Source organism: Crotalus tigris, unplaced genomic scaffold, assembly GCF_016545835.1.
Source record: "Crotalus tigris isolate CLP2741 ecotype Arizona unplaced genomic scaffold, ASM1654583v1 scf7180000018825.4774228, whole genome shotgun sequence".
In the NCBI taxonomy this organism is placed as follows: Eukaryota; Metazoa; Chordata; class Lepidosauria; order Squamata; family Viperidae; genus Crotalus; species Crotalus tigris.
Window position 1 is genome coordinate 3,976,179 of NW_024097215.1, and position 26,296 is coordinate 4,002,474.

The window sequence follows — 26,296 nt, forward strand, 5'->3', positions numbered from 1 at the left end:
GTCTGCTTGTTCACCTCTCCACCTATCTGTCCATCTGTCAGTCTGTCTATCCATCTATTCATCATTCCATCTATCCATCTATCAATCCATCTGTCTGTTTGTCCATCAGTCCATTCATCTATCCATCCATCCATCCGTCTGTCTGTCCATCCATCCGTCCGTCCATCCATTCATATTTCCAATATAACTCCTGGTGTTCATAATTATAAATATCCATGCCCTATATATAAATGTTCTCTATAATACCAGCCTTAGCTGAAGTTTGCTGGGTGTCCACTATTTCCAGAAAATAATGTTTTCAGCGCAAAGAGGAGAACCAATATGGTCCTGGTAATTAATGATCACTCAGCCTAAAACAATACTTAGAAAGATGTTAAAATAGTTAGTAAAGGAAAGCTTTTTACGAAATTTGCCAGAAGGAATATTTCAAACTAAGTATAGAATATACATCAAAGAATATAGGTTATTTAGCAATTGTAAGAATGATTAGAATTCTTCCATATATCTGTTGTTTATACTTTGCTTATTTATTTATGGCTAAGGGCTTTCTCACATTTTGTAGGTGTTCAATATGGGCATATCGGAAATTTAAAAGGCTTTCAGTCAGTGGTATCTGTCAACCCAGGAAGAGCGAGACTGACTTTGCTCCTGAGTGTGCCTTCAAATATGACCAAGAAAAAAGTTATTCTTCTGCCATTAAAAAAAAAATGTCCAAAGAAATATGATTGCATGACAGGCTTGCAAACTAGAAATAATAGAGTAGAGTAGAGTAAGAATAGAATAGAATAGAATAGAATAGAATAGAATAGAATAGAATAGAATAGAGTTGGAAGGGATCTTGGAGGTCTTCTAGTCCAGCCCCCTGCTCAAGCAGGAGAAGCTATACTGCTCAGACAGGTGGTTGTCCAGTCTCTTGTTCAAAATCTCCAGTGACTTTAATGCCTTCAGTCCTTATCTTTCATTAGTATGAAACCACAACTTCAAGAGGCTCAAACCAAAGGAGGTTGACTTGTATTTCCATTCTTTCTCTACAGGAGCTTCTGCATAATAGATTGAGGAAATGAGATTAAGAAGAATAAATGAATAATTGAAGATTAATCGGGGATGATTCGGAGTAATCCGAGCCTAATGAGGGCTGCATTTTTTATCTTTGAGAGACTGAAAGAAGAGACAGAGAGACCTGTCCCCTAGTCACAGAGGTTAGTAAATCTGCAGAAGAGAGGAAGTGGAAAAAGTCCATGGCTTGCCTGGAAGCTGGGGAGATGTGCTGCTCTAGAAGGAACTCATAGGGTCTGTCTTCTGGGTCTTGTCTTGTGCAATGACATCGAGCAATGGATTATGGATTGGTAAAGAAGCTACACCTTAACAACCTGCTGAAAATCCTTTATATCCTCCCAGCAGTAGCTTATGGTGAGTAATCTGTTAGCAATTTTGCCAGGCTATCTGTAATGCAAAAAATATTATGTATATCTACCTATGAAACAAGCAAAATATATTTCTTTTTTTTTTTGCTTGGGAGTCCCAATGGTGCAATATTTAGAGGCTCAGTCCTAAGATAATGGACTTGAAGGAAAGCTGTAAAGATACATTGATGGCTGCCTCCTGTTTGTATTTTTTGAATTCTTCTCTTGTTTGTGAATATGACAGCCTGGTTGTGATCTTAGATGCGGTGTAGAACATGTTGCTATCACAAAAGTTGAGATTCAGCCCAGGGTACACAGTTGGTAGTACAGAAGTCTAAAAAGTGTGTGTGTGTGTGTGTGTGTGTGTATGTGTGTTCCTTGAAGTTAAAAAAAAGTTATAGAAAATATTTGTATTTACATTTGTGGTGTTGTGTAACTATTCTAGTTATTGTGTAAGTATTATAGTTATTTATTTATCAAATTTGTAGGGCAGCCCATCTCACCAAAAATACCCTGGACACTTTCCATGCCTCTTCCCATAATTTATTTCACTGTAAATGTAAATTTCATTAAACATTTTGCTTAAAATACAAACGACCTAGCTTGCATTCATCAATACATAAATATCTATATTTTGATGTTCGTGTTTTTCAGTGTGAATTTTCCTAATAGAAGCATTCTTTTTGAAGACAGCCTATTGTCTGCAATTTAGACTTTTTTTTCTGAGATGCTATTAATTTCTTCAGACTTTGTTTCTTTCTTTGCCAATTTCTGAAGGGACAAAAACAACACTGGAGAATTTTAATGCTGGCATTTGCATCTCTGAAAAACCCTGTGAAAACAGAATGCCCAAATTTGCTATCAAATGTATTGTTGCTATATTGGCAATGGTGCAGGATTTGTGTGTGCCTCTTTTTTCTTTGCTTAAAAACAGCCAAAATGTTAGCTGTTACCTATGAATAATCCATCCTAACAGATGTTGCTTTAGGATCAACAGAACAATGATTAGAACCTCAATATGAGGAAATGTAACTTCTAAGAGCAACTTCTCCAGGTTTCCACCGATTCTGTCACATACATACACATAGCTATATTTATTCATTTCTTCTTCATTGTTCACTATGTTCAAACCCTTCTTCATTCTTTACAGTTCTGATGGGTGGATGAAAGCCAACCGTATCAAAATAAAAGATAACTATACAGTAAGAACAAAACAGTCAAGTAAAATGAAAGCTTCATTTAGAGGTGTATAAGACGATCATAGCAATCAGATGGAGGTGCTAAAGTAAGGAAGGCTGGCTGAGAACTGAACACAGGTGGAGCAACGTGCTGGACCAGATCAAAGGCTAACGTCTTTTGGTCCACAGCCAGTGGTGGGATTCAAATATGGGAACAACCGGTTCTCTGTGTGGATGCCACTTCCAGAAGTCCATTCTGGGCCTGGGCAACAAAATATTGGCTACCGGTTCTGCCAAAGTGGTGCAAATTGGCTGAATCCCACCATTGTCCAAAGCCACAAGCTCGAAATGGTTCTCCCTCTTAAAAGTGGCTTAGAAATGAATCATTTAAGTAATCTTGTTGCTCTGTTGGCCTCCTCAAGAAATTGGTCTTCAGGAGTATATGGATTCTATGAAGCTCCTGTCTTCCTAAACTGAATGAGAGGAGAACCAACTGATTTTTATTCATAAAAGAAAACCTGCTTATGAGTCATTGGAGAGGCCTGAAAGCTTGGCATTGATTGGTCATTCATTCATTCATTCATTCATTCATTCATTCATTCATTCTTCCCCCAGGTCAGCTTTACCCTTTGGAAGATGCAGAATATGATGAGCAAATGGTCAAAGGGGTGTATAACCGCTCAGTGAGGCTGGCATGTGGTGACATTGTGCAGCCGATGGTTGTTTTCTGGAGTTTCACCAAACCGGGTTCCCTCATTCCCAGAGCCGTGGCCATCAGCAATGGCCTTGAGTCCAGGGTGGAGAAGGCCTCTGCCATTCTGGGGGAAGTCAGTTTGAAGAACTGCACTTTAGAGATTAAGAAACTGCAACAAGCTGCTGAAGGACATTTCATGTGCCAAGCAATGTACGAAGTAGATGGAGAGATCAAAGTGGCTTATTTCTACCTTGAGCTTCTCGTTTTGGGTAAGTCACGGCTTCTGAGGAAATAGAGTGTTTGTGGCTGAAATGAGCTGAGAGTTGATTTCCAGGACTGATCTTGCAGACACCAAGAGGGATCAGGTTCAATTCCTTAGTCTCCTCATAATCCTGTCGGACCCAAAGGAACTATTCCTGCTTCTAAATAAAGACCCTATATTCTACCTAACCCTTTCCTTGCTAAAAGAAATATTGCCTCTAGATGAGACAGGTGGAAAGAAAAAAAAAAGAAAGGAGAGAGAGAGAGAGAGAGAGAGAGAGAGAGAGAGAGAGAGAGAGAGAGAGAGAGAGAGAGAAATGTACCTTCTGACATCCCTAAAAAGGAATAAAACCTTTCTCCTTGCACAATGTTGCAAATAGCCTTTCAATGTTGATGCTCCCTGGCCAGCTGTTTGTGCCCCGAATCAGGCTAGTCAAACTCAAATTATTAAAGCTTTTTGGCTGATGGAGGATTCTCTCTCCCAGGTATGTCATTCACCTTCAGCAATACTTCATCTTTGCCTTTGATCACAAGAGAATTTGACTTGTTATTTTTCCTTGGGCAGTTAGCTTGGCGTTTTCAGCAGAGGAAGGGAGGCAAAGAACTTCTCTGTTGCAATGTTCAGATGCTTAAAAAAAAAAAAAAATCTGCATTATGGAAAAAAAACACCCAAGCCCATCATTCCTGCCTCTTGTCTGAACAAGCCTGTAATGGTCTCTATATAAGTGTAGATACACTTGAGAAAGCACTGGACTTTTATGAGAGTTACTTTTCACAAGGAGAAGAACAAGAAAGTAGGGAAGACCGGAGATTAAAAGTTATGATGAAGATCTATTAGAGGAAGTTGATCAAGAGCGAGAAATACAAAAGTTACAAGAAAGAGAAAGGTTAGAAAGAGAAGCAAAAGGAAGACTTATAGAGACAAGAAGCATAAAACAAAATAAAAACAAAAAAATAGATCAAGTTAAAAATGGGAGACGTAATTAAGCTCTTTTCTATAAATATTAATGGATTAAATATATCAAGAAAAAGGGTTTAGACGTTTAAAAATTTAAGGAAATTGGATGTAGATGTGATGTATCTTTAGGAAGTTTACATAAAATAGGATTATAGAAAATTACTAGAGAAAGTAAAATTTAGAAACATTATACACAATATTAGCATAAAACAAGAAAGGAGGAATTATTATATATGTCAAAGAAAAATAAAATTAAATAAATATACTTGGATGAAAAGGGGTGAATTTTAATGTTGGAAATAGTATTAGAGTAAAAACAGTATATGCACTAAATAATATGAGAATATTTGTATGATCACCATGCTTAGATGGAATTCCGGTCAAGTGTTATAAAAAATATGAGTGTTACCACAATGAATAATGGTGGATTCCTAGTAAGTAGTAGAATATGAAAGAAGGAAAATGTAAATAAGAAACAATGGGGCAATAAGGACAAATATTTCAAAGAAGAAAGAGGGGGGAAATGTAAAGAATAGAAGAGTACTGTTACAAACTGCTGTTAACAAAAAAGGATATATTACGTGTGTATGTGTGTAATGTTTGTTGTGTTTTGTTTTGTTTTGTTGGTCTAAAATAATAAAAAAAATAAAAATTAAAAACTAAATACCGTAAAAAAAAAATAAGTGTAAGCTGAAGTCCTCCGGGACTTCAACCCACTGTATTTGCAATGTAAGCCAGAATTAAGTAATCTTTTTGCTACCAAATCTTTGAAATCATTTTTCCCACTTGTTGTAGGGTGGAAGGTTAAGTAAAATAGGTTCTTAAGTAAGCTTTTCTCCCCAGTCCCAGTTCCCAAGCCCTTTCTGCAGATAAACAATTCAACACCCGTGGAAGGCATGCTGGTTGTGATGATCTGCACAGTGAAAGAAGGGACACCTCCTATTGCTTATTCTTGGCAGCGCTACACTAACCGAGATGGCACGGTAGTTCTTGCCGAAGCAGTGACACCTCTCTTAAACTTGACCTCAGCAAACCGGACATACATGGGTTGGTACACTTGCACAGCTCACAATGAGGTCAACAGTCAAACCAGCAATGGGATGTACCTTGACGTTATCTGTAAGCAACCGGTCAATAAGGCCATTTTTTTCTATTTTGGGGAAACTCTGTGCAGCCAATCAGATCTTAATCTTGCCAGGTGTAGACCATTAAATAAAACAGACAATTCCTAATGAAGAGGATTGTGTCAGATTTTTTTCTTTTCTGGTCCACTTCTGATCCTGATGTATTGACTTGATTGAATAGGAACTCTAGGGGATTAGAAGCACACCAGACTGGGGAGGTCTATCCTCAGATGCTCAGCATCTCATCAACAGAAGTACCTTCTTCAGATTGCATTCTATTAACCAGTTTAATCTTCTATAGATGGTCCAGATGAGCCAGTGATCAACATAGAGCCATTTGCAATTAACCAACATGGCTTCTCAGCCAATGAACAAGAAGAAGTGATCATGACATGTCTAGCTCCTTCCAATCCTCCCAGCCACTACATTTGGTTCTACAACAGCTCTCAAGTCTACTCCGGACAGAAGTATGTGATTGCCAGAATCTCACGGACTCAAACAGGCATCTATACTTGCTTAGCCCAGAATATGCATCTGAATACTCGGACCCAGGCAACTATTATCTTGACTGTCTATTGTAAGTTACCTTTTCCTATCTTCCCAGGCATGAGGTTTTAGCATGTTCTGTTGCTTCCTATCCCTCGGTCTTCTAGATTTGTTTTTGTTTTTTTTTCAAATTCACTATTCCAAACTTTACCATCCTGGCAGAGCTGAAAAGATGCCAAAAGAAAAATGTCAACATAATTTTGGTGTAAAATATCAAATCCAAAAGAAGGTGGTGATTGCCTCTTCTACCATGGTTGCCAATTTCTGTAGTCACATTTTAGCATCCCTTCTGACAGAATGATAGACAGTTCTTTTTCTGTACCCTGATTATTATTTTTCATGTGGCCAGGTCTTTTATGTCTTTTGTCAGTAGTCTCTGTTCTTTCTGGTCAAATTCTTCAAATTGTCTTTTTTGCAAAAGAGAAACAAAAGTGAAAAAAAAATCCATGGATTACTGTATGGATTAGCCATGGAGAAGGAGGCCAATTTGCTAAAAGAATTAATATAATGGGAAAATAGTCATTGGTCAATGTTGCTTTTGTGTCTTGCAGCAGAGAGCAGCCAGATGTTCTTCAGGTGGACCAAAGCAGGTTCTTTGTTGCGATGTTTGTTGCCTGTGGACTATTGAAATAGATGTTTGATAGCAACATTGACCAAATTAAGCTAGGATATTTCAAAACAAGCAACATCTCAAAGAGCAACCTGTGAGATCCTTAGATTCCCTGAAATTATGTACAGCCTCCCAATTTCTATACCATCACCACTATCACGTGATGCTGTTTTATCTGGATGGTACCATAAAGAATTTGAGCTGTGGGGTGTGTGAGAGACACTCATTTTCCTGATGTTTCTTTACAAACTAAATAAATTCACAAATGAAACCATCATCATATAGAGGACACAAACTTATTTGAGATCAGAGCTAGAATTTACATAGGACAGTGATGGCGAACCTTTTAGAGGCTGAGTGCCCAAACTGCAACCCAAAACCCACTTATGTATCACTGGGTGCTGGGTGGGTGTGGCCCACTTGGTGGGTGCAGTTACAGTGGGCGTGGCAGATTGGGTGGGCATGCCACTGGATGGGTGCGGCTGCAGTAGTCATGGCAGACTGGGTGGCCATGGCTGGGGTGGGCGTGGCCACCTTGATGTTGCTTATGGGGAGGGACACCTGTGAGAGCCGGGCAGGGTTGGGGGAGATCCAGGGGGGTCTCTGGCAGGTGGGATGGTGGGCTCCCCAATGGCGGCTCCAGGCTGGCTGGCCTTAGGCCAGTGATGGCAAACTTTTAGAGACCACATGTGCTGGGGCGATGGCGCGTGCCCACAGAGAGGGCTCCATGTGCCGTCTCTGGCACACATGCCATAGGTTCACCACTGCTGACATAGGACATTATTTCATTGAAGACCACTTCAAAGATATTGACCCAACACCCAGGACTTTATAATGCATTCATGTAAACTATTGTACTGATGACTGTGTTCTTGGGCAAGAAACAAGTTAAGATGGCTGAGAGGATTTACAGAGATGGAAAACCAAAGGAATTCAATGCTTAAAAAAAATATGAGGGTGTCAAAAGAGGAAGCCATAAATTATGAGTTTGCCCATATAACTCTCAGCTCCATGGTTTAGTGCAATTACCAATGGAAAGTGTAAAGAGAGAGGGCAGTAGACCCTTTCCCCCAGCTTCTTTTCCCACCAAGGAATATCTGCAAGCAGGCAGTGGCCAACTTTTTTTCACAGCAAGGGTTCTCTGTCTCCTTCAGCTTCTTGATGCCACTTCTGCCATCAAAGCTCTCCCCACTATGCCAATGCAAAGAGTAAGCAAATATCTGTTATATCTCCTTGTCCTGGCCAAGAAGTCATGAGATTCTGAGGAGGACAATGCACAAACTGCTGGTCAACTTTGGATAGAGTTTGGCTTGTGAGAGCAATGATTTGGGTGGGCATGGAGAAGATGGATGGGTCAAAGATTGTGGGTCAAAGAAGCTTTTGTGTCTAATCCCAAAGCAGCAGGGATGGGACCCTGCTCTTTGCCACCACCACCTTATTCATTTATTTCCTCCATGGATGTTTTTGGCCCCAGTAAGTCCTCGTTGCTGTTGATATGATGTTTACCCTGTGCACAGATCTGCCCAAGGGACAGCTCAACTGCATGTCGCTACCTGCCTCCAATTTCCAAGACCTTGCTCTGCATTGTTTATGGCCAGGGGGATTCCCTTCAGTGCGCTTGCGGTGGGCAAAATCGAGGGCAGAAGAAACCGACATGGGAAGCTTCTCCAGAGCTATTCAAATCCATCAGGGTGCAGATGTTCCCAATGGGACTTCTTATATCTGCCTGGCTTCCCATCCAGCCCTGCGAAAGGATGCCATTTGCAGGACCACTGTCTGTGAGTACCAACCTCCTGCTATTCTCAGAGACAGATGTTGAGATTCCCAAATGTTGACGCTGAAATGCTAATTATGCTACAGCAACAATCTATGACTAATTAAACTTCCCCTTCTTTTCTTTTAATGAAATGCAATTACAGGGACAAAAAACTCTATGCAGTCAGGGTGGTTACAACCTCCTTCAATATTCAGGCACAGTTCCTTCCTTCCTTCCTTCCTATCATAGATTATAATAATTTGTTGGACTCCTCTTTATGATAATGTCTCTGGCTCATTAATTAGTCTTATTTATGAAAAGTTATCTTACTAATAATCACAATTGTTAGGAATCCGAGGAAGTACGCCAAGGCAAGCTGCCTCTGAAATCTTACCAATTCATTTCAGGGGTTCCAAAACGGAGCCTGACCTGCAGTGTCATAGCGACCAAACTGAATGAATTCCTCATGTTGACCTGTGACTGGCCAGGGGGAAATCCTCAGGTGACACTCTGGTGGAGAGACTGGAGGCATCATGTGCTGGGAGGCATGAAACCATCACACAATGTTTTTATCATGAAGCCCAACACCACCCTTGGAGGCAAGGCGTTCACCTGCATGGCAGCTCACCCTCTGTGGGCAAGAACTGCTGAGTGCCATGTCCGGCTGGGTAAGCAGATAAATATGGGTCAAGAAAGAATAACAAAGTCAAGGGAGGACTGCCTGGCTCATTGCAGTGTGAAGGACACTGTTCCATTACCTGTCCCAAGGTGATCCCTTCCTCCCTGTCTCTTTATTCAGTCACAACTGAATCATGTAATCAAATTGTCCTCTAGTGCTATACTTGGCCTTCCCTTTGATCTTGGGCTCAGTCCTAGATATCCTCCAATTTGAAAAGATCACGGAGCCAATGGTGAAGAAGCCTCTTCCTGAGAATTTGGAGGATTGTTGCAAAGCAGGAAAAATTCAGAGCAAGTAATTTTTGGAGGGCTGGCCAGATATTTCGAGAACATGCAGAACTACTTTGGCAATATGGCTGCCACTGTGGACTTTGCTGGTCACTTACTAGAATGTTAATGTATGAGGTTGTTCCCATTGGGAAGGTAGATGTGCTTCAGGCAAAGCATCCATCTAGATGTTGAAGGTCCAGAGTCGTTGTGGGGTGGAGAGAAAGATCACAGCATGGTTACTGCTCTTCTTTAAGCTGATGGTTTTGAGACTTAGTTTCTTCTACTTTGCTTTGTTTTATGCACAGAACCCCCCAAGCTTATGGTGGAACGGTCCAAGGTGTCATTGTTTGAAGGCAGTGAGGTCCAGTTGGCCTGCTTCCTCCAAGGTGCTTATTTGGGCTCTGAAGTCTTGTGGTACAACAATAAGAACCAGCCTATTACAGCAAACACTAGGAAATACCATCTTCAGCAGGAGAATACTTGGTTTAATTTGACCCTCCAGGACATAGAATGGATACGGGATAGCGGCATTTACCGATGTGCTGCTATTAATGCTGTGGGCAATGACTCTGCCACAATCAGCCTCCAGGTAAAAAGTAAGTTGAATAACAGAATAACAGAGTTGGAAGGGACCTTGGAGGTCTTCTAGATCAACCCCCTGCTCATTTCATACCATACCCTTTCAGACAGATCTCTTCTTAAAAACCTCCAGTGTTGGAGCATCCATAACTTCTGGAGGCAGATTGTTCCACTGATTGTTCTCTCAGGAAATTTCTCCTTATTCTAGGTTGCTTCTCTCCTTGATTAATGATCATCCATTGATTCTTGAGGTGTACCACAAAACTCCTTTACATCGCCCAAACCTGGGAAGCATAAATCCATGGAGTGGGAATACCATGTCCACATGTGTCTTCCAATTTCTCCAAGTTTTCTTTCCCTGCAGAGGAGGATCCTGCTTCTATAACTTCTTATGATTTTGATTTTTTTTCCTAATTTCTTTCAATGATTGTTTGCATTTTATTGCCATGGGACAAAGGGGGGTCCTGTCCATCGTTTTTCTCTTATGCCTTTGCTTCCCAAACTAAAGATGCCCCATGGAAGAGGGAGGGATTCTAGAATGCTGATTCATAAACAAACAACAACCGTACACCTTTTCTTTCCTTCGCAGAATACCCCAACCCACCCAATGTGACAATCAGCAGACTGATGTACACTCGCCCCCGTACAGAGGTGGAACTGGAATGGGAAACTCGAGGCTCAGGAAACCTGACTGGCTTTGTAGTCCAGAGGAGAGAAGCAAAAAAGACCGGCCCAAAGCAGATGACCAGCAGCTGGGAAACAGTGGCCAATAACATTGACCCCGATGTCCGTGGCCGAAAGCTGGGTGGTCTGGATCCCGCAGTGGTGTATGCTTTTCGGATCCTTGCTGTTAACCATCGTACCACTGGGTATCCCTCTGAAGTGAAGACCCCAGGTGCATTCAAGTAGCTAGCTCTATTGATCACATTCACAGGTGTATGGAAAACCAGCTGTTTTGGAAGGTGTTCTTCAAAAGGAAGAGGTGGCAGTTGAGCATTTAGATGAGAGGGTCAAGCCTGCTCCTTTCTGCATGCAGGAGATAGTGGACTTCATTGGGGATGCCAGAAAGAACAGCAGGTTATGTATATGTGCAATCTATACGTCCACCTCTCTTTCTATGAGACTTTGTGAAGTAGTATAATGTAATTATAGTTAATTATAATACATTATAATAATGAGCTGGATAATTAGGCCTACTTATGATAAATTATGACAAGGTGCATGACTAGGACTAGTTATAATAAATTGTAGTCCCACCTTAGGTATGAAAGCCAGCTAGGTGACTTTGGACCAATCACCAGGAGACTGTGAGTTTTAATCCCAATGTAGCCATGAAAGCTAGTTGGTAACTTTGGGCCAATCACCAGAAGATTGTGAGTTCTAGTCCCGCTTTAGCCATGAAAGCCAGCTGGGTGATTTTGGGCTGGTCACTCTCCCTGAGCCCAATTCACTTCATAGAGTTGTTATTGTGGGGAAAATAGCAGGCGGAAGGAGTGTTGTGTTGTTTGTCTCCTTGAATTATTTGTAAAAATAACAAAGGTGGGGAATAAATAAGCAAAATAATTAGATTTGTCCCTTCTCCTTCTCAAAGCCTGTGCTGCCTCAGTTCCTGGAAACCTCCTTCCCGAAAAGACAGTTCTGAGCTAACTACGAAAATATGGCTGACCTGATCAAAGGCAACATTCCATATTCAGTTCTGAGGGCTCTTCAATTTAAAATAACTATAACAAGTGCTACTCTGAGATGGTGATGGTGGTAGTGGCGGGGGTAGAATGGCCAGAAAGAACCATTTCTACCATTGCTTCTTCCAGAGCATCTGTTTTGAATCTCTCTTTGCCTTCCAGTGTGCTATTCTATCTCTGCATTTGGTGCACCTGAGTTTCTCCTCCGTGTGTCTTGCTCTGTTGCATGAGAGTTGCAGATCTTGGTCATGTGGGTGGCTGCACACCACTCTCAAGGTGGCGATTGGGGTGGGGTGTGTGGAGAGATGGTCTTTGACAGGATTTTCATCTCTATATGACATCACTTCTTAATTACATGACGAAGTTCATCTTTCTTGCTTTGAATTAGTCTTCTTTTGGGGGGGGGGGAAATGTACTTCACCTTCTTGGAATGTGCTAAAGGGCTCCTTACAAAATAATGTCCGGGCTTGTTCTCCTGATTGTGGTGAAAAATCTCTTCCCACGTTGACAGATTTGTGCTCTTGCTATAAGACTGGCCAAATATAAAGAAATGAAAGGTCCTTATGCAGCAGAAAAGACCTGGCCTCTTGATCAGATGGGTATTCAAGTTTGCATCTTCTTGCCTTCCTCTGAATTAATAAGCACATGGGAATGCTGATTTATGAAGAGTACCCATTGCCTAGAGCAGGGGTAGGCAATTCTGGGAGTTGAAGTCCACGAGTCATAAAAGAGCCAAGGTTGCCTACCTCTGGCCTAGAGGAAAAAAAAGTACAATACAATTTACAATTGCGTGGAACCTCCAAGTCACCTTGAACACTGTATGTAGACAATTAGCAGGTGGCCCTCATGTCATTATGACCTAGTTGGAGAAGAACCGAAGAAATTCAGCAACATTGCCTGTTCTTGATGTGCTATTTCCTTCTGTGGCCGAGTTTTGTCCTGCAAAAGCAGGATTTGATCAGACGGCACGAGAGCAAAATTGCCTGTTTTTCTGACCTTGGCCTTCTTGGTGATTTTGAGCGAACGCTGCGGTGTGCGAACAAAGATGGCTGCCTCATCCTTTCTCCTCAGAAGGGCAGCAGCTGTTGTAACAAGCAAGCCTGGGCGAGGTTTGGGGAGAGCCTTTGGAAGGTGCAAAGCAAAATGAAGTGCTCAAGAGCAACAAGCAAAGTCGTCTTCTCTTGAAAAAACGGAGGCGATTGGAAACAGATGCGGAGTGGAAGATCCGCTCGGAGAACCAAAAGGCCAGAAAGGAGTTTGTGTAAAGCCTCACTGAGGTTTCCTTTGGCAGAGAAAGAATCGTCCCAAGATGCAGAGTTGCCGAGGGCAAGAACAACTTGCTGACACGAGAGTTCCGTAATTGGATCTCCTGATAGTTTAAGAAAACAGCCCTCTTTAAAATTAGCTACAGGCAAAAGAGGGGAACAATTTAATCAGGACAGAGGCCCTTGCTTAACCTCATTCCCTTTGACTTTGCCCAAACCAGTTCCTCTCTTAAAAGCTTTAATCTCTTTGCCCAGGAATGGCGCGTGAGGGAAGGGAGGAAGATGTCCTCTTGATCAGGTGCTTTGATGATGGTTTGCCAACAGGGCTCCTCAATTCAGACAATGACCACCTTCACATCTAGTGAAGATGGTTTCTAAAGCAGACCAACAGTAGGGCTATTTCATGCACAAGGTCAAACCATATCTCAAGGAAACAGCAAGCCCAAAGTAATGATTGTCCTATACAATCATTTACCACAGATATTTCCAGGAGAGATAATATTTCTTTTTGCTTGAAGGTGAAGGGAAGGAAGTAACATAAAAACACGCTAAAATTTGACAAGCATACCAGGAAGCTATTGCAGAAAGAATAATCCCATGGAGAGTTTCTTGGTGCTTACAAAGAACCTTATTCTAACTGAACTATATCATTTAATTCTTGAAAAATTAAGGGCAAACTGTGCTGCTGGCATGCTGAAAAGTGGACATTCATTTCCAGGGCAGCCTCTGAGGTTGACATGATTCCTACAGGTTTCTTAGAACAAAAGAGTGGTAGTAGTTGGCAACCCCTGGAGCTTTGTTCAGAAATGTGTCTATCTGAAAATCAAAGATGCTGAAGTACTGTATTAGAAGACATTATTGACCTAATGGTGGATCATCATTTGCTTTCTGATAAATAAATATCCTCCAACTAATCCACCTTGGCACCCATTTTATAAACAATAAGCCCATGGAGCTCAAACTATTGCTTCCAGAACCTTCTTCTTAAAGAATGAAGCAGATGTGCCTCTGCTCCTATAAACCTCTAGCCAGATGGTGAATTTGATGAGCTGAACTTCAATCCATCTGGAAATCATTGGGCAAGAGAAGGAGGGGCTAAAATAACAGAAAGCACATCTGGCACATCATTCTCCAAAGCCTTGAAGAGCTGGTCCTGGTAGAGCTCCACTGCCTTCATCTACTGCTTCTTCTCTCTTGCAGCTGACCCTCCTTTCAATGCATATCCTGTAGTGATCGGTGCTGCTATGGCAGGAATGATTGTGGCCACAGTCATCTCTCTCCTAGTTTTTCAATACATCATTCGGAACCGGGAGAATAATCCAAGTGAGTGGTAGTTGCTGTGGGGGCAATTGGCAGCTCGGTTATGGGACTTCTGAAAATTCTTCAAGTTTTTTTCAAGGACAAAAAGTCAGAAATTGTCGAGTCACCCACTCATCTTTCTGGGAAGTCATTTCAGTGGTTGTCTCCTTACTTTAGTTCTGCCAGCAAGCCAAAGATTCTGAGATGGCTATGGTTTGTTTCTCTTCCCATTAGCAGGTTTTGTGCATTAAAGACCATATGATAAAGCAGCAATAGCACTTAGACTTATATACCACTTCATGGTGCTTTACAGACCTCTCTAAGCAGTTTACAGAGTTAGCATTTTGTCCCCCAACAATCTGGGTCCTCATTTTACTGACCTCAGAAGGATGGAAGGCTGAGTCAACCTTGAGCCGGTCAGGATCAAACTCCTGGCAGTGGGCAGAGTTAGCCGCACTACTGCATTCTAACCACTGTGCCACCCTGGCTCTTTCATGAATACTGAAGGTATCACTAAAATAACGGAAAGTATATTGTTCAATAGTTATACCTCAGCAGAGAGCCATCATTAAGCAGAAATTGTATTTACCCCTAACAGTCCTAGCAGGATGGAAATACGATGTTCTGAGCTGGTGCTTGTGGAACATAATTGCAAATTCTCCCTACAAGATAGGACATGGCATTGCCAGGGCTAGAGTCTCTCTAAAGTCCTTGTTAATGTACCCTTGAATAGTTTAGCTGTTCTGCAGATTAGTTTCTAAAATGGGATTTCTTTCTCCTATCACATAGGGTTACATGACCTGCTCTTCAGAATGTAAGTGACACCTCATATTTTTTTCCTTTCTGTCTCTTATTTTCCCCCCCCCCCCCACTTTCTCACTTTGAATTCTTGCTCTTATACCCTCTCATCAGTCTACAGTCCTATAGCTATCTTGGGTTATAATGCCAGTGATCTGTAGACAATCCAGGAACTGCAGTTCAACACATCTAAAGAAGACCTGTTTGGGAAAAGCTGGTTAATATTTCTAGCCATCTATATCAAGTAGAATCTTCTGAGCTTTCTCAAAGTGTGTAGTTTGTATTTTCCAGAACTTTACATCACCGTGGATATTAATCTGGCATCGATATTTAAAGAGAGATTTAGATAGACATGTATACACACAGGCATGCTTTACCCTTTGTTTATTTGTTTAATCCATTGATATTGCTGCCCAATTCACAAATTATAACTCTGGGTGGCTCATGTAGGATTAAAACCAGTATATTCAGATAGAACGAAAAAGATAAGAAAGCATGATACATTCAAGACCAGCCCACAATAATTAAATCACATTCATTGCAGATAGGTTTATTGACCACTCTGGCTCACTGCCAGGGGGGAGAAGCTATGGCAACAGGTAGTAGGGACTAGCAATGGAATGTAATGGAAAGGTAAATGATGAGGTAAAAGAGGGAGGAGTCCACAACTGAGTAAGAGGCTTAGAAAGGATCCACCCTAACTTACCAGGCAGGAAAAAGTGATGGCGGAAGTTTTCTACTTTCACAATTGCAAGATTCTATTAATGCTGCCTTACAATAAAGTAAAATTAGCTCATCTGCTCATGTTCCCAGTCTGATCTACCTCATAAGGCCAGTGTTGGGATTCAAATATGGGAACAACCGCTTCTGGAAGTCCATTCTGGGCCCGGGCAACAAAAAATTAGCTACCGGTTCTACCAAAGTGGTGTGAACCAACAGAATCCCACCACTGCAAAGCGCCGACTATAGGTCAGTGCATCTCTCCTCCTTAGGGCTGGAGCTGAAACTCGTGAACAAATCAGGACTCCAGAGGATGCTGAGATGCCAACAGGGATTAGTGATGCAGCCAATGAGCAAGTTGAAGAAGCGAGCGAGCAGGTGGGAGAGACTTCCACAACAACTGGAGAAACACCAGCAGGTAAACCCCTGATTAATCTCAGAGAAGTCTCAGCACATTACCTTATTTGAATGAATCAGTTCAAGAGCAGACCTTGGCAACACTGGAAAAGAACCCTTGAAGGTGGAAAGTTTTGCCAAAGGGTCTTCCTAATTGCTGCACCTTTGGGTATTAGAGAAGGAAATCAAAATTCTGCAAGTAAATGTGTCTTTGGGGGTAACACCCAACTCCTGCTTTCCTAGGAGCTTACATCACGCAGGTGTGTGCTTGCAGATATATTTCCTCTTGAGGCATAGTGTGTAGATATGCCATTGGCCCCAAAACCTTTTTGTTGATACTCAGTTCCATGCTCAGCCACACATTTCCCAGGTAAAGTAGCAAATCCATATATTTAATTTAAAAAACGGGGAGTGGGGGGGAGAGGCTATTTAAAACTTGATTATTGAAAGAGTGTTCAAATTTGCAAGCTGTTGTTTAAACTGAAAAATAGCTGGCTTATTTTATTTTGGGAAGAGAGAAATAGCCAGCTCCTCAAAAGGCATAAAAATAGCTTCCTTGTTCCTGTAATCAAAGAGATATTTGATACACGGCAGAGTTTCATAAGGGTCTTGATTGCTTTCAGATTTTTAGTTTGTACATTGGCAAAGGTATAAGACTCCCGTTTTGTTTGGTCATCCATCCCTCTGTTATGGCCTTTTGTTCTAGAAGACCATGCCCCTTGGAACACATTGATTAGCAAACAAAACTCCTTCTTCTCAGTTGTTATTGGTGGGCCCTGATCATCTGTTGATGTTGAACATGAATCTGGAAACCATTGAAACAAAGAATGGAAACAGCTGGGTTTCAGAATTTCTACTTAGAGAATGCTCCTCTTCCATCAGCTCATCGGCACTTGCTATATATATATATGATTTGTTTTCTGCAGAAGCAATTCAAGAGGAAGCTGTGGTGACCTCAGAGGATCCATCAAGGGCCCAGGAAGGTGTGCCAGCCCCCAGTCCGCCTCCTGAGGATCCAGTTAATGTTACAATCACAGTGACAGCCACCCCATGACTACCAGGACATCTGAATCCTTAGCAATCAAGGTAGGATAGGTTGATTAAAGATCTCCTCGATCAGCAAAAGAAAGAAAGAAGTACAGGGAATAATTCTGGTGCCCAGGAGAACTTGTAGGTGTCATTCCAGTTTTTATGTTACGCGAGACCTTTCCAGACAAGGACTTGGGAAAAATAGAAGACCCTATCCAAAGAAATTTCATTGTCCCCCCCCCCCCCACAGAACCAAAGTGCATCTTTGAGTAAGAGCTATTTTGCAAAAATAGGAGGGGGTGTTTTTCTGTAAACTGACAAACTGCCAGGGAAGTTACAATATGGGATCAGGCATAATAAGCTAGATAATTTTGAGGCAATATATTTGCCTGGGGTTGCAGATGTTGTGGAGATCACAGTTGGGCCACTGGAACAGAACTCGTGGATCAACAAATGCCGAACTTTTTGTTAAGAACCTTGTAAATTTTGAGTGATCCTGTTAAACTGTTTCATGCACTGGTATCAGAGACATCTTGCTTTCTTCAGGATGGAAAACTCAACCGTTTGAATTGCATGGAAGTAAGATGAGCCCGTGCTGTTTTGAAGCTTTGCCTTCTTTTACCCTCACCATCTTAAGATACAACAGATAAATTGAATTAATTAGATGTTTAAATACTCCAGAAAGAAAGCTCATCACATTACACCATATCCCATAATTTACAGCTTGGTATAAAATTTCATTATCTAATTATGGTGAATTAGTTTGTGTCTAATTGAAGGAGAAACCACCAAGTCCAATTGGTCACTGCTGATTTACAGCCACCATAAATACGACAACATAATTATTGTGTAAAAATAGAAAATTGAGATACCACACTCTGGTTTTGGAAAAGGGTATTGAGTTTCAGATAATAATGAGGTTGGAAACCACATGCATGTTGGTTCTAGGTAAAGTTTCTCAATATTATCCTTTTTCTTCTTTTTGGACCAGAAAAAGAAACAAAACTGGAAATGAAACTGAGAATTCTTTGGGACAAAATTCATTCAGTCTATACAGCATCTTTTTTTTTCCTTGCTGTTTATATAAATTACATTCAAGAAGCAGTGTGACTCATTTCATTTAATCTGTAGGAATTACCAACACTTAGTTTGGAGAGAGTAGTCTTAGGAAACAAATTAATGTTATGTAGATCTGAGCTGCAATTTCTCAGATTTTATTCCAAGAATATTTCCAAGCTTTTCCTGGCTTCCACACGAAAGAAAAAAAGACCATTGTATAACTTGTATATGGCTCCTTTCTTCCTTCTTCAATAGAAAGGCTGGGTCAGTCTTCTCTTTTTCTCCCCTCAATTATCTGGAATGACATCAGCTTCAGCATGACAGGAATGACAAAAATTCAGATTGAGGTGGCTTTTAATACCATCTGCTGTGGTCATTTAAGTTCATGCCTAGGTCCTCTTTTCGTTTTTATTGATTTGTGGGTGCGTCCTTAAGCCAAGCTTACAAAGGCAATTTATACATTCTTCCCAAAAAAGGTTTGTGTCCAACATTGTCACAAAAATGTCCCAACAACATAGACATCCCTAACTTCCCACTGCAATATTTGCAAAGCACACTACTGGTGATGCCCACAACCTGATTGAAGCAACTGAGGCAGGGAAGGTATGGGATCTGTGCCTTTTAGGGCCTGAGCTAAAGTTCCAGTATCCTTCATTTCTAAGTCTTTTTTCTAAGATTTCTAGTTATTAGTTGTTCAGCAATATACTATCCCTCAATCAACAACCAATAACGTAGGACTAGCTATTTTTCCAACGTATTCTCTACTGGATGAGAAAGGGCTGCATTTGTCCAAAGTAATCTTTTTCCAGTTTAGGCCAGAGCTGGAGAATACAGGAGGTTAACTGCTGGTTTTTCACATTCCAGCCCATTCTCTTGTAAAACGATAACTTAGCAACACGATGGGAATTGCCAGGTCACAAGCACCCACCCTGTCTTATCTGCCAGGGAGTCTTTGCATTATGAAGTTTTAGTGTGTTATTTTTTTGTCAAAGGCAGCCAAACCCTGGACAGCTGGAATAATGAATCACTTCAGCAAACAATGCCTGTGGTGTGGTTTAGTCATATGTTGACCTGAAGGATGGGTGGGGCAGGGATGTATTCATTCACCACATCTCTGCTTGTTACCACAATTTAATACACAGCACTAGCTCCTTTGTATGGAGCAACCTCTCCTGTAAACCAATCTTTCACCTTGAACATTTAGATCGGGGATGGGGGGGTGGGTGGGGGTCTGCCCAGCCTTGGCAATTTTAAGACTTGTGAACTTCAACTCCCAGAATTCCCCAGCTGCCCCCAGAATTCAGTCACAATTGCTATGTTGTAAAGCAAGGGGGCTCAATCTTTTCTCCATAACGGAACCCCTTTTAATACTTTTTTGTGGTCGCTGACCACGGCCACCGACCACTAAGACTTAACTCAAGATTTAAATCGTAACATTTCTTCAAGACTTCGCAGACTCCCTGTGATGACACCACAGCCCCTCAGGCTGAGAACCATTGTTGTAAAAATGTACGTTGGCAATAAATAAATAAGTAAATAAAAATCTGTAGTCCCTGGAGTTAAGACAATAGCTATCTTGTCCCAAAATGTGCCACAATTTCCTTCCATTTAAGAATATGGAAGAGGGATATTTCCATTGGGTATAATTCAGTTCACCCCCGGCACGCAGCTTGTAAAAGTTACAAGGATCACCTCAGAGCTGTAAATAATCCACAAATCAATAAAGAAATTAGTTATGTTGGAGGATGGTGGAGAAAAAAAAGAGGCAGCTGAGAGGGGGAGAGAAAGCCAAGATAAAGTTTTGAGGGGGGCGGTGATTTACAGGGCCTTCTCCCAAATCAATGAGAATTAAGATAAAATGGATACAGTAATTATGTTTTTCTCATTAAGGATGATCATAGGACATCTCAATTCATTTCGACAAATGGATTCTGAATTTGACAGATGACTTCTTCCTTTTGAGATAGGTTGCACAGCTACTATTTTATTTCTCAAGGGGTTCATTAGACCAGGGGTCTGCAAACTTGGCAAATTGTGGGCTCAAAACTCTCAGAATTCCTCATCCAGACATGCAGGCTAGGAAATTCTGGGCATTGAGGACCACAAATCTTAGAGTTGCCATGTGGGCATTGAGGACCACGAATCTTAGAGTTGCCTGCATTAGACAATAGTGAAGAAAGGTCAAAACAAAACTGGGGATGCATTATTTGAAACATTAACAAGATTTTTTTTAAAAAAAATAATGACACTTGTGTGAACTTCCCATTTATCACATCAGGATACCACTGTTTTAAGTAAGACTGCAAGAAGAATATAATTCTCATATCAGACCATTAGACTGGACCAGTGTAATTCTCTTTAATATTATAAACACAAAGAAAAGTCTGCCCAAACCTACAATATTTAAACATTTGTACAGTTTTTTTAAAAAAAAGAATATTACAACTTTTAAAAGAAAATATAACATTTTTATATGACAAAAATACATGTATCTTTAAATTTAAATTAAATTGCAAAATCAAAGTAAACTGAAATAACACTTTTTGCTTAAACAGCGATACTTTAGTGAAGTGACTTTTCAAAGACTGGAGGAGCAAACTCTGAGAATAACATCTTTTTGAGGTTGCGTAGCTAGATCACACACCTTCAGGAAAACAGTTTAAATTAAAACCATATTGCACGAAAACCACCTTTTACATAAGTTGGTTACACAGATTTTAATGGGACAAATTCCCAATAGCTATTGTGTGCATAGGCATTAACAACAGGCAATGAGCAGAGTTTAACCAACTACTACAAGCCAGTAGCTTTACCTATGCATTGTATCAGGATAACATGGATGCTGATTATATCATTAGAAATTGCTCTGACAATTCTTCTTATTCTTAAATAGACAAACTCAAAGGTGAACAAAATGTGAGTTGAATAAATTCTGGGCAAAAGCACTGCAATAAACATTTCCTACGAGTTGCATATTTGCATGGTTTGCATCTTTTTTTTGTGAGGATAAATGAGAAACTCTCTGTAAGTGAGGTACAGCATTTAAACTCTGCTGCAATATATTTCAATACTGAAATTCAGCAAACGATCTAACACCAATGCCACAATTCAAGGAATACCTAATAAAGATGAAGATGCCAGAGAAATTAACAATGGACCGAGATTTATACAGGGGTCACAGTGTCCAAACTTAAAAGGCCGGCAGAAAGAAGAAGAGCCATTCAAAATAACTTAAAACAAGACGTCCTAATTTAATTCTTTTAGTGATTTTGAAAAGCCGTTACAACTTAAAATGGCAGGGTAAAACAATGCCAAACAAGATCGCTTGACCAGTTCTTGGGTAGAACAGATCAATCCAAATCTAAACAGGGGATGGAGCATTTAGATTTCAGGAGCTGATCACCCGTGTATGCTTTCTAAGATTTATATGCATCTATGATTGGAAGGAACACACGATCCCCCTAAAATATAAAGACAATATATAACTTTCATAAATAAAATACAATAAGAGAGGAAAAAAACACTTAAAACAGTGTCACAGGAAAAAGAATTCTTGATGAGATTCTGTTGAGGAAGGGGGTTGACGTTTCTCCACCATCAAATAAGAAGATCAACTCTGTTCAAAGTATAAAACAACTTCCGTTTCTTATCTGGACTTTTCTGTAAAGATGAACCTGATAGAAGCAACCTGCTGCTCCCGTCAAGAGTGGGTGGTCTGGGGTGGGGAAGTGTTCTGACAATCTGGCTTGGCGAAAAGACCTCTCCTTCTATCCCAACCAGCAGAGATGCTGGTCCTACCCTCAAACTCGTGTAGAAGATTGTGACCTCATTTCAAAGAACATTGAAAAGTAATTTCTAAAGCCTTTCCAAATTAATTGTCTAAACAAACAGCGCACAATCCTTCTCTGTAAGTTTCAATGTAAAGCAAACAGCATTTTGCATCATCAAAACCAGGTCTTGCATAGGAAACCAGACCCACACGACAAGTTCTCATAAGGGAGTCATATTTATAAAATTATATAATATACATCATATAAAATAATCACACGCTATATATACACACGGCATTTGATCTCTGCTGCAACAGTTATAAAAAATAGAGCCCATTTTTAATTTCACACACACACACAAAATCACGCACACATATTATTCAGTGTGGCCAAGGGTGCCATTGAGCACCACTTTTTGTCTTCTAGAACAGTTTTTTAATTTTATTATGGCATTATTACTCTTGGTATTTTTCAATCCTTGATCCAGTTATAAAATCAATCCCTATTGCTTGGGACAACTGCACTTTTAGAACTATGTCTCTCTGATTATTAGATATTTCACATTGTATACATACTGGTTAAAACTGAAAGGGGAAGAGGAACTACGCAGCTATTCTCCTCTTACACACATTTTTTTGTACAAATGAAGGGCAAATTGGACTCTATTAATAGCACTGGTTGATTTTGGGTAAAGCAACAATTCTGCATGGCCAAAAGAAATGGGATTAATATTTCTGATCTTGCATCCCAACTTTCCAAGTCGTGCAAAAGGGTTAACTTCTGGTGAACAATATGTAGAAGTTAATGTACTCTTAGTACTTATTTCAAAGAAAATGCCATAAAATGTAATTACTAACTACTACAGATGGAAGTTCCAAACCCTCCTCTGACTTGTAATTAATTAGGCTAATTAATCAACCCTAAAACAATAGCAGCTCTTTGCTTTCTTTGAAAAGAGAAAGAAAAGAGGAGATATTTCCAACCTAGCATTTGTGGCAATTTTCTAATATCACAGTTGCATCCAAAATCTTCTTTACCTCTTCTTCTCCTAGCTTATGTTTTGCGCAACATACTACCATGCTACGAGAAAAAGCTAACACAACACGTAACAAGTGAAACAGTATTGTATATGAGACACACCAAGGGAACGCCAAAAGGTAAATTTTAAAACATTTAGAATAAAAACAAAGGACAACGCTACAGAATAGGCACATTCAAGCGTTCCCTTATTGTTGGGCAGGTGGCTATAAATGCTACTGCCGTTTTTGTTATTGTTGTGACAATATCGCAAGGCCTGCCTTGTTCCTCTCGCTATCAAAAAACCAGCATAAGAAGAACTCTATATTTTATTACATTCACTTACATAAGTCCAACTGCTGATCAGCAAGACTGAGAATAATTCAGCATATAAAATGAATCAACAGTCCAGATTAATATGCCTTCAGAAAGTTATCATGATTTCACTAATAGCTTGTAATTTTTGAGACAGGCTGGAATTCTTCTATCTGACTGATACCTCTTAGCTGTATAATCATAAGCTGCAGTCCAATTTGGGCCTGAGGTTCTCCCTTGTGTATATTTGCTAAAACCTTTACATCACACTGCAACAGTAATTTTCCAACGGTCACTGTCCAAGGAAGACATCATCTCTAGCAGTTTTTCTCAACCTTGCTGCCTTGAAGATGGGTGGACTTCATCTCCCAGAATTCCTGGGAGCTATGCTGGCTGGGGAATTCTGGGAGTTGAAGACCACAGATCTTCAAGGCATCAAGGCTGAGAAACACTGATTTATAGTATCATCAATCATCAGAATGGTTTCATTGAGGGAGGTGTGGGGATGGATTTCTCTGGGGATAAATAATACACAACAGCAAAAGGGCGTTTTAAAACATACATTCATAGGACACTGCATCTCAAAATGAAAAATAAATAGTGATTCTAATAATTAGTATTCTTGTTGTCCGTCTCTTCCAGCAATTCTGCTGGGCAGATACTGGCTTTATCAAGGAAGGCCATTTCTCTTTAAGTCTCCTGTATTTGGAGCTGCTGATGTCCCCCCAAACTGTCCAAGGTGACACCCCCGTTTGAAAGCACTTCGGTCTTTTCATGACAGTGTTTTGAAATCGGCCGATGAAAAAGGGGGTTCCAGTTCAAGCTGGCATCAGATGTCTCCAAACGTCCACTGTGATCTGCAAAGGAAAACAATAATCAGCATCTGTTCATCAGCTACCTAAACCACCTCAACTATTCAAAAGATTTATGCAAGTCCCAACTGGCTGCCGTTTACTGAATGTTCACTATTTTGCCTCAACGTTAATGGCATTTTGTGCAGCATCTGGATAAGGATCCAATCCAATTAATTATAGCTGTTGAAATGCAGAAGTACAGCGAAAGATATTCTTGGAAGAAAGTTTTTTTTTTAATAAAAAAAATCAGAACTGTGATTAAAAGCAATCCTCACAGCCTAATCAAAGGAGAAAGATGGAGGAAATTCCTTTTGTAAAAGCTCCTAATTTTGTAAAGAAGCCTGAAAAATAATTGAGCATTAGGAGCCACTCAAGATGCTGTATTTATTTGCCCTTACAATAATTCTGATTTCTGTGTGGATGAATTAAAATGTTTTAGTTATAAGAAAATACACATTACAGTACCAGTTTGGGGCAGTAGTTAAGGCATCAAACTAGAAACTGGGAGACCATGAGTTCTAGTCTCATCATAGGCACAAAGCCAGCTGGGTGACTGTGGGCCAGTCACTTTCTCTCAGCCCTAGGAAGGAGGCAATGGCAAACCATTTCTGAAAAACCTGCCCAGAAAACTGCTGGGAACTTGGCCAGGCAGTCTCCATGAATCAGACACAATTGAACGGGAGAGAAAAAAATACAAATGACCTAAGAGGTAAGAAACTGAAGAAGTTTCTTGGATGAGAAGTGAAACATCTTCAAGGAAAAACAAAGTCCAGTTGCCTTTTGAAAAAGCACTTTTGGGACAACCACGACCTGGATGACTGAGAATCTCCATAAACGTTAAGAAATAAGCACATTTTTCCATTTTTCTAACATACCTGATATAGAACTTGTATTGAGTGGGCTCATATTTTCTTGGCCACAAGTGTCCTGATGTGACGGTGAGTCTGCCTTCTCCTTATCATTCTCCTCAGTCTCAGTGCTGCATCCAGGGACTGTGGATGCCAGGCACATGGCCACAATCATGTGATTTAATGGTTTCATTTCTAGACTGTCTTGCTGATAAGGTGCTATAATGGGCATCACTGGTACAGAACTGTTGCCAAAATTGCCACTGGTTTTAGTGAAACACCTACAAATATTCAAGCCCAGAAAAGAGAAAAGAAGATTGATCAGAATGCACATCGTGTTTCACTGATCAATATATTCTTTATTTCTTCAAAATATTTCTATAATGCCTGCCGTGCACTCAGCACCAGAAATACACAGCATAAATATGCCTCTGTATTATCATTCACTTGCAATGAATAGTAGATCTGTAGTAAGTTACCAAATGTCAAAATTGATAATAATGCATTTCAATCCGCAACTAAAATATGTAAGGCTAGTAAAATCTTTATCTAATTGCAGTTATCTGGGTTGAATGTTGTTTAGGACATTAATGACTAAATCTTACACTTGGTTTAGCAGCACAAGCATGTACAAAATGCTTATTATAAATATAATAATAGAATATTCTTTATTGGCCAAGTGTGATGGGATGCACAAGGAATTTGTGTGTCCGATAACAAGTACTATTTTATACTGCTTTTCAAGAGCTTATCTTGATAATTTTTTATTGGCGTAACTCTGGCAATATAACAAGGGATTTCATTGTTTGCTATATTTGCCAGTTTGTTCTCCAAATTGGAAAAGCTCCTGTTGACAGAATGATTTCATTCAGCATGGCATTCTTCTCCACTGTAATCCTAGAAAGTGAGAATATGCTTTTTGACTCTTCCCAAAAAGACACTTTGATAATTCTCTCTTGTTCTGGATTGTGAATGGCTAATCAAGCAGAAAAGGAAGTCAGTTTCTTATAGCTGAAGCTACTCAGCCTTTGAACAAAAGAAAACAACAAAAAAAGGCAACTTAACAACCAAAATCCTTTGTAGGCATGCTAGCTCTAATCCAAAGTTTTGGGAAGCTGCCAGTACTTTAAACATTTGCAGCTGGAGCATCACTTCCAAAGACATGAAGGCAGCGATCAAGTTGTTTT

General features: G+C 40.3%; 2 protein-coding genes across 4 annotated transcripts in view; one reads left to right on the top strand and one right to left on the bottom strand.

Moving 5' to 3' along the window:
* The first annotated feature begins 1,331 nt into the window (after positions 1-1,331).
* VSIG10L2 (V-set and immunoglobulin domain containing 10 like 2) lies at positions 1,332-17,271 on the top strand. Its single transcript, XM_039356495.1, has 12 exons — positions 1,332-1,410; positions 3,197-3,544; positions 5,338-5,613; positions 5,920-6,195; positions 8,253-8,552; positions 8,938-9,198; positions 9,784-10,074; positions 10,647-10,952; positions 14,205-14,327; positions 15,093-15,117; positions 16,094-16,239; positions 17,144-17,271. The coding sequence occupies exons 1-12, from the start codon at positions 1,332-1,334 to the stop codon at positions 17,269-17,271; spliced, it is 2,559 nt and encodes an 852-aa protein (XP_039212429.1).
* Positions 17,272-20,638: 3,367 nt separating this feature from the next.
* The window catches only part of CDON (cell adhesion associated, oncogene regulated), a 76,410-nt gene continuing 70,752 nt past the window's right edge, over positions 20,639-26,296 (bottom strand). For all 3 annotated transcript variants that reach the window (XM_039356452.1, XM_039356451.1, XM_039356453.1), the window contains exons 19-20: positions 25,137-25,390; positions 20,639-24,264 (exon numbers count right to left, since the gene is read on the bottom strand). In XM_039356452.1, coding sequence (XP_039212386.1) covers positions 24,098-24,264; positions 25,137-25,390 — 421 coding nt within the window. In that variant the 3' untranslated portion in view covers positions 20,639-24,097. The remainder of the gene's footprint in view (positions 24,265-25,136; positions 25,391-26,296) is intronic.

Bases quoted from the DNA above. Each gene is read 5' to 3' on its own strand.
- VSIG10L2 (XM_039356495.1), top strand. From the start codon at position 1,332: ATGGATTATGGATTGGTAAAGAAGCTACACCTTAACAACCTGCTGAAA. The intron at 6,196-8,252 runs GTAAGTTACCTT...GGCCCCAGTAAG, and splicing joins TATTATCTTGACTGTCTATT to TCCTCGTTGCTGTTGATATG. The intron at 10,075-10,646 runs GTAAGTTGAATA...TTTCCTTCGCAG, and splicing joins AATCAGCCTCCAGGTAAAAA to AATACCCCAACCCACCCAAT.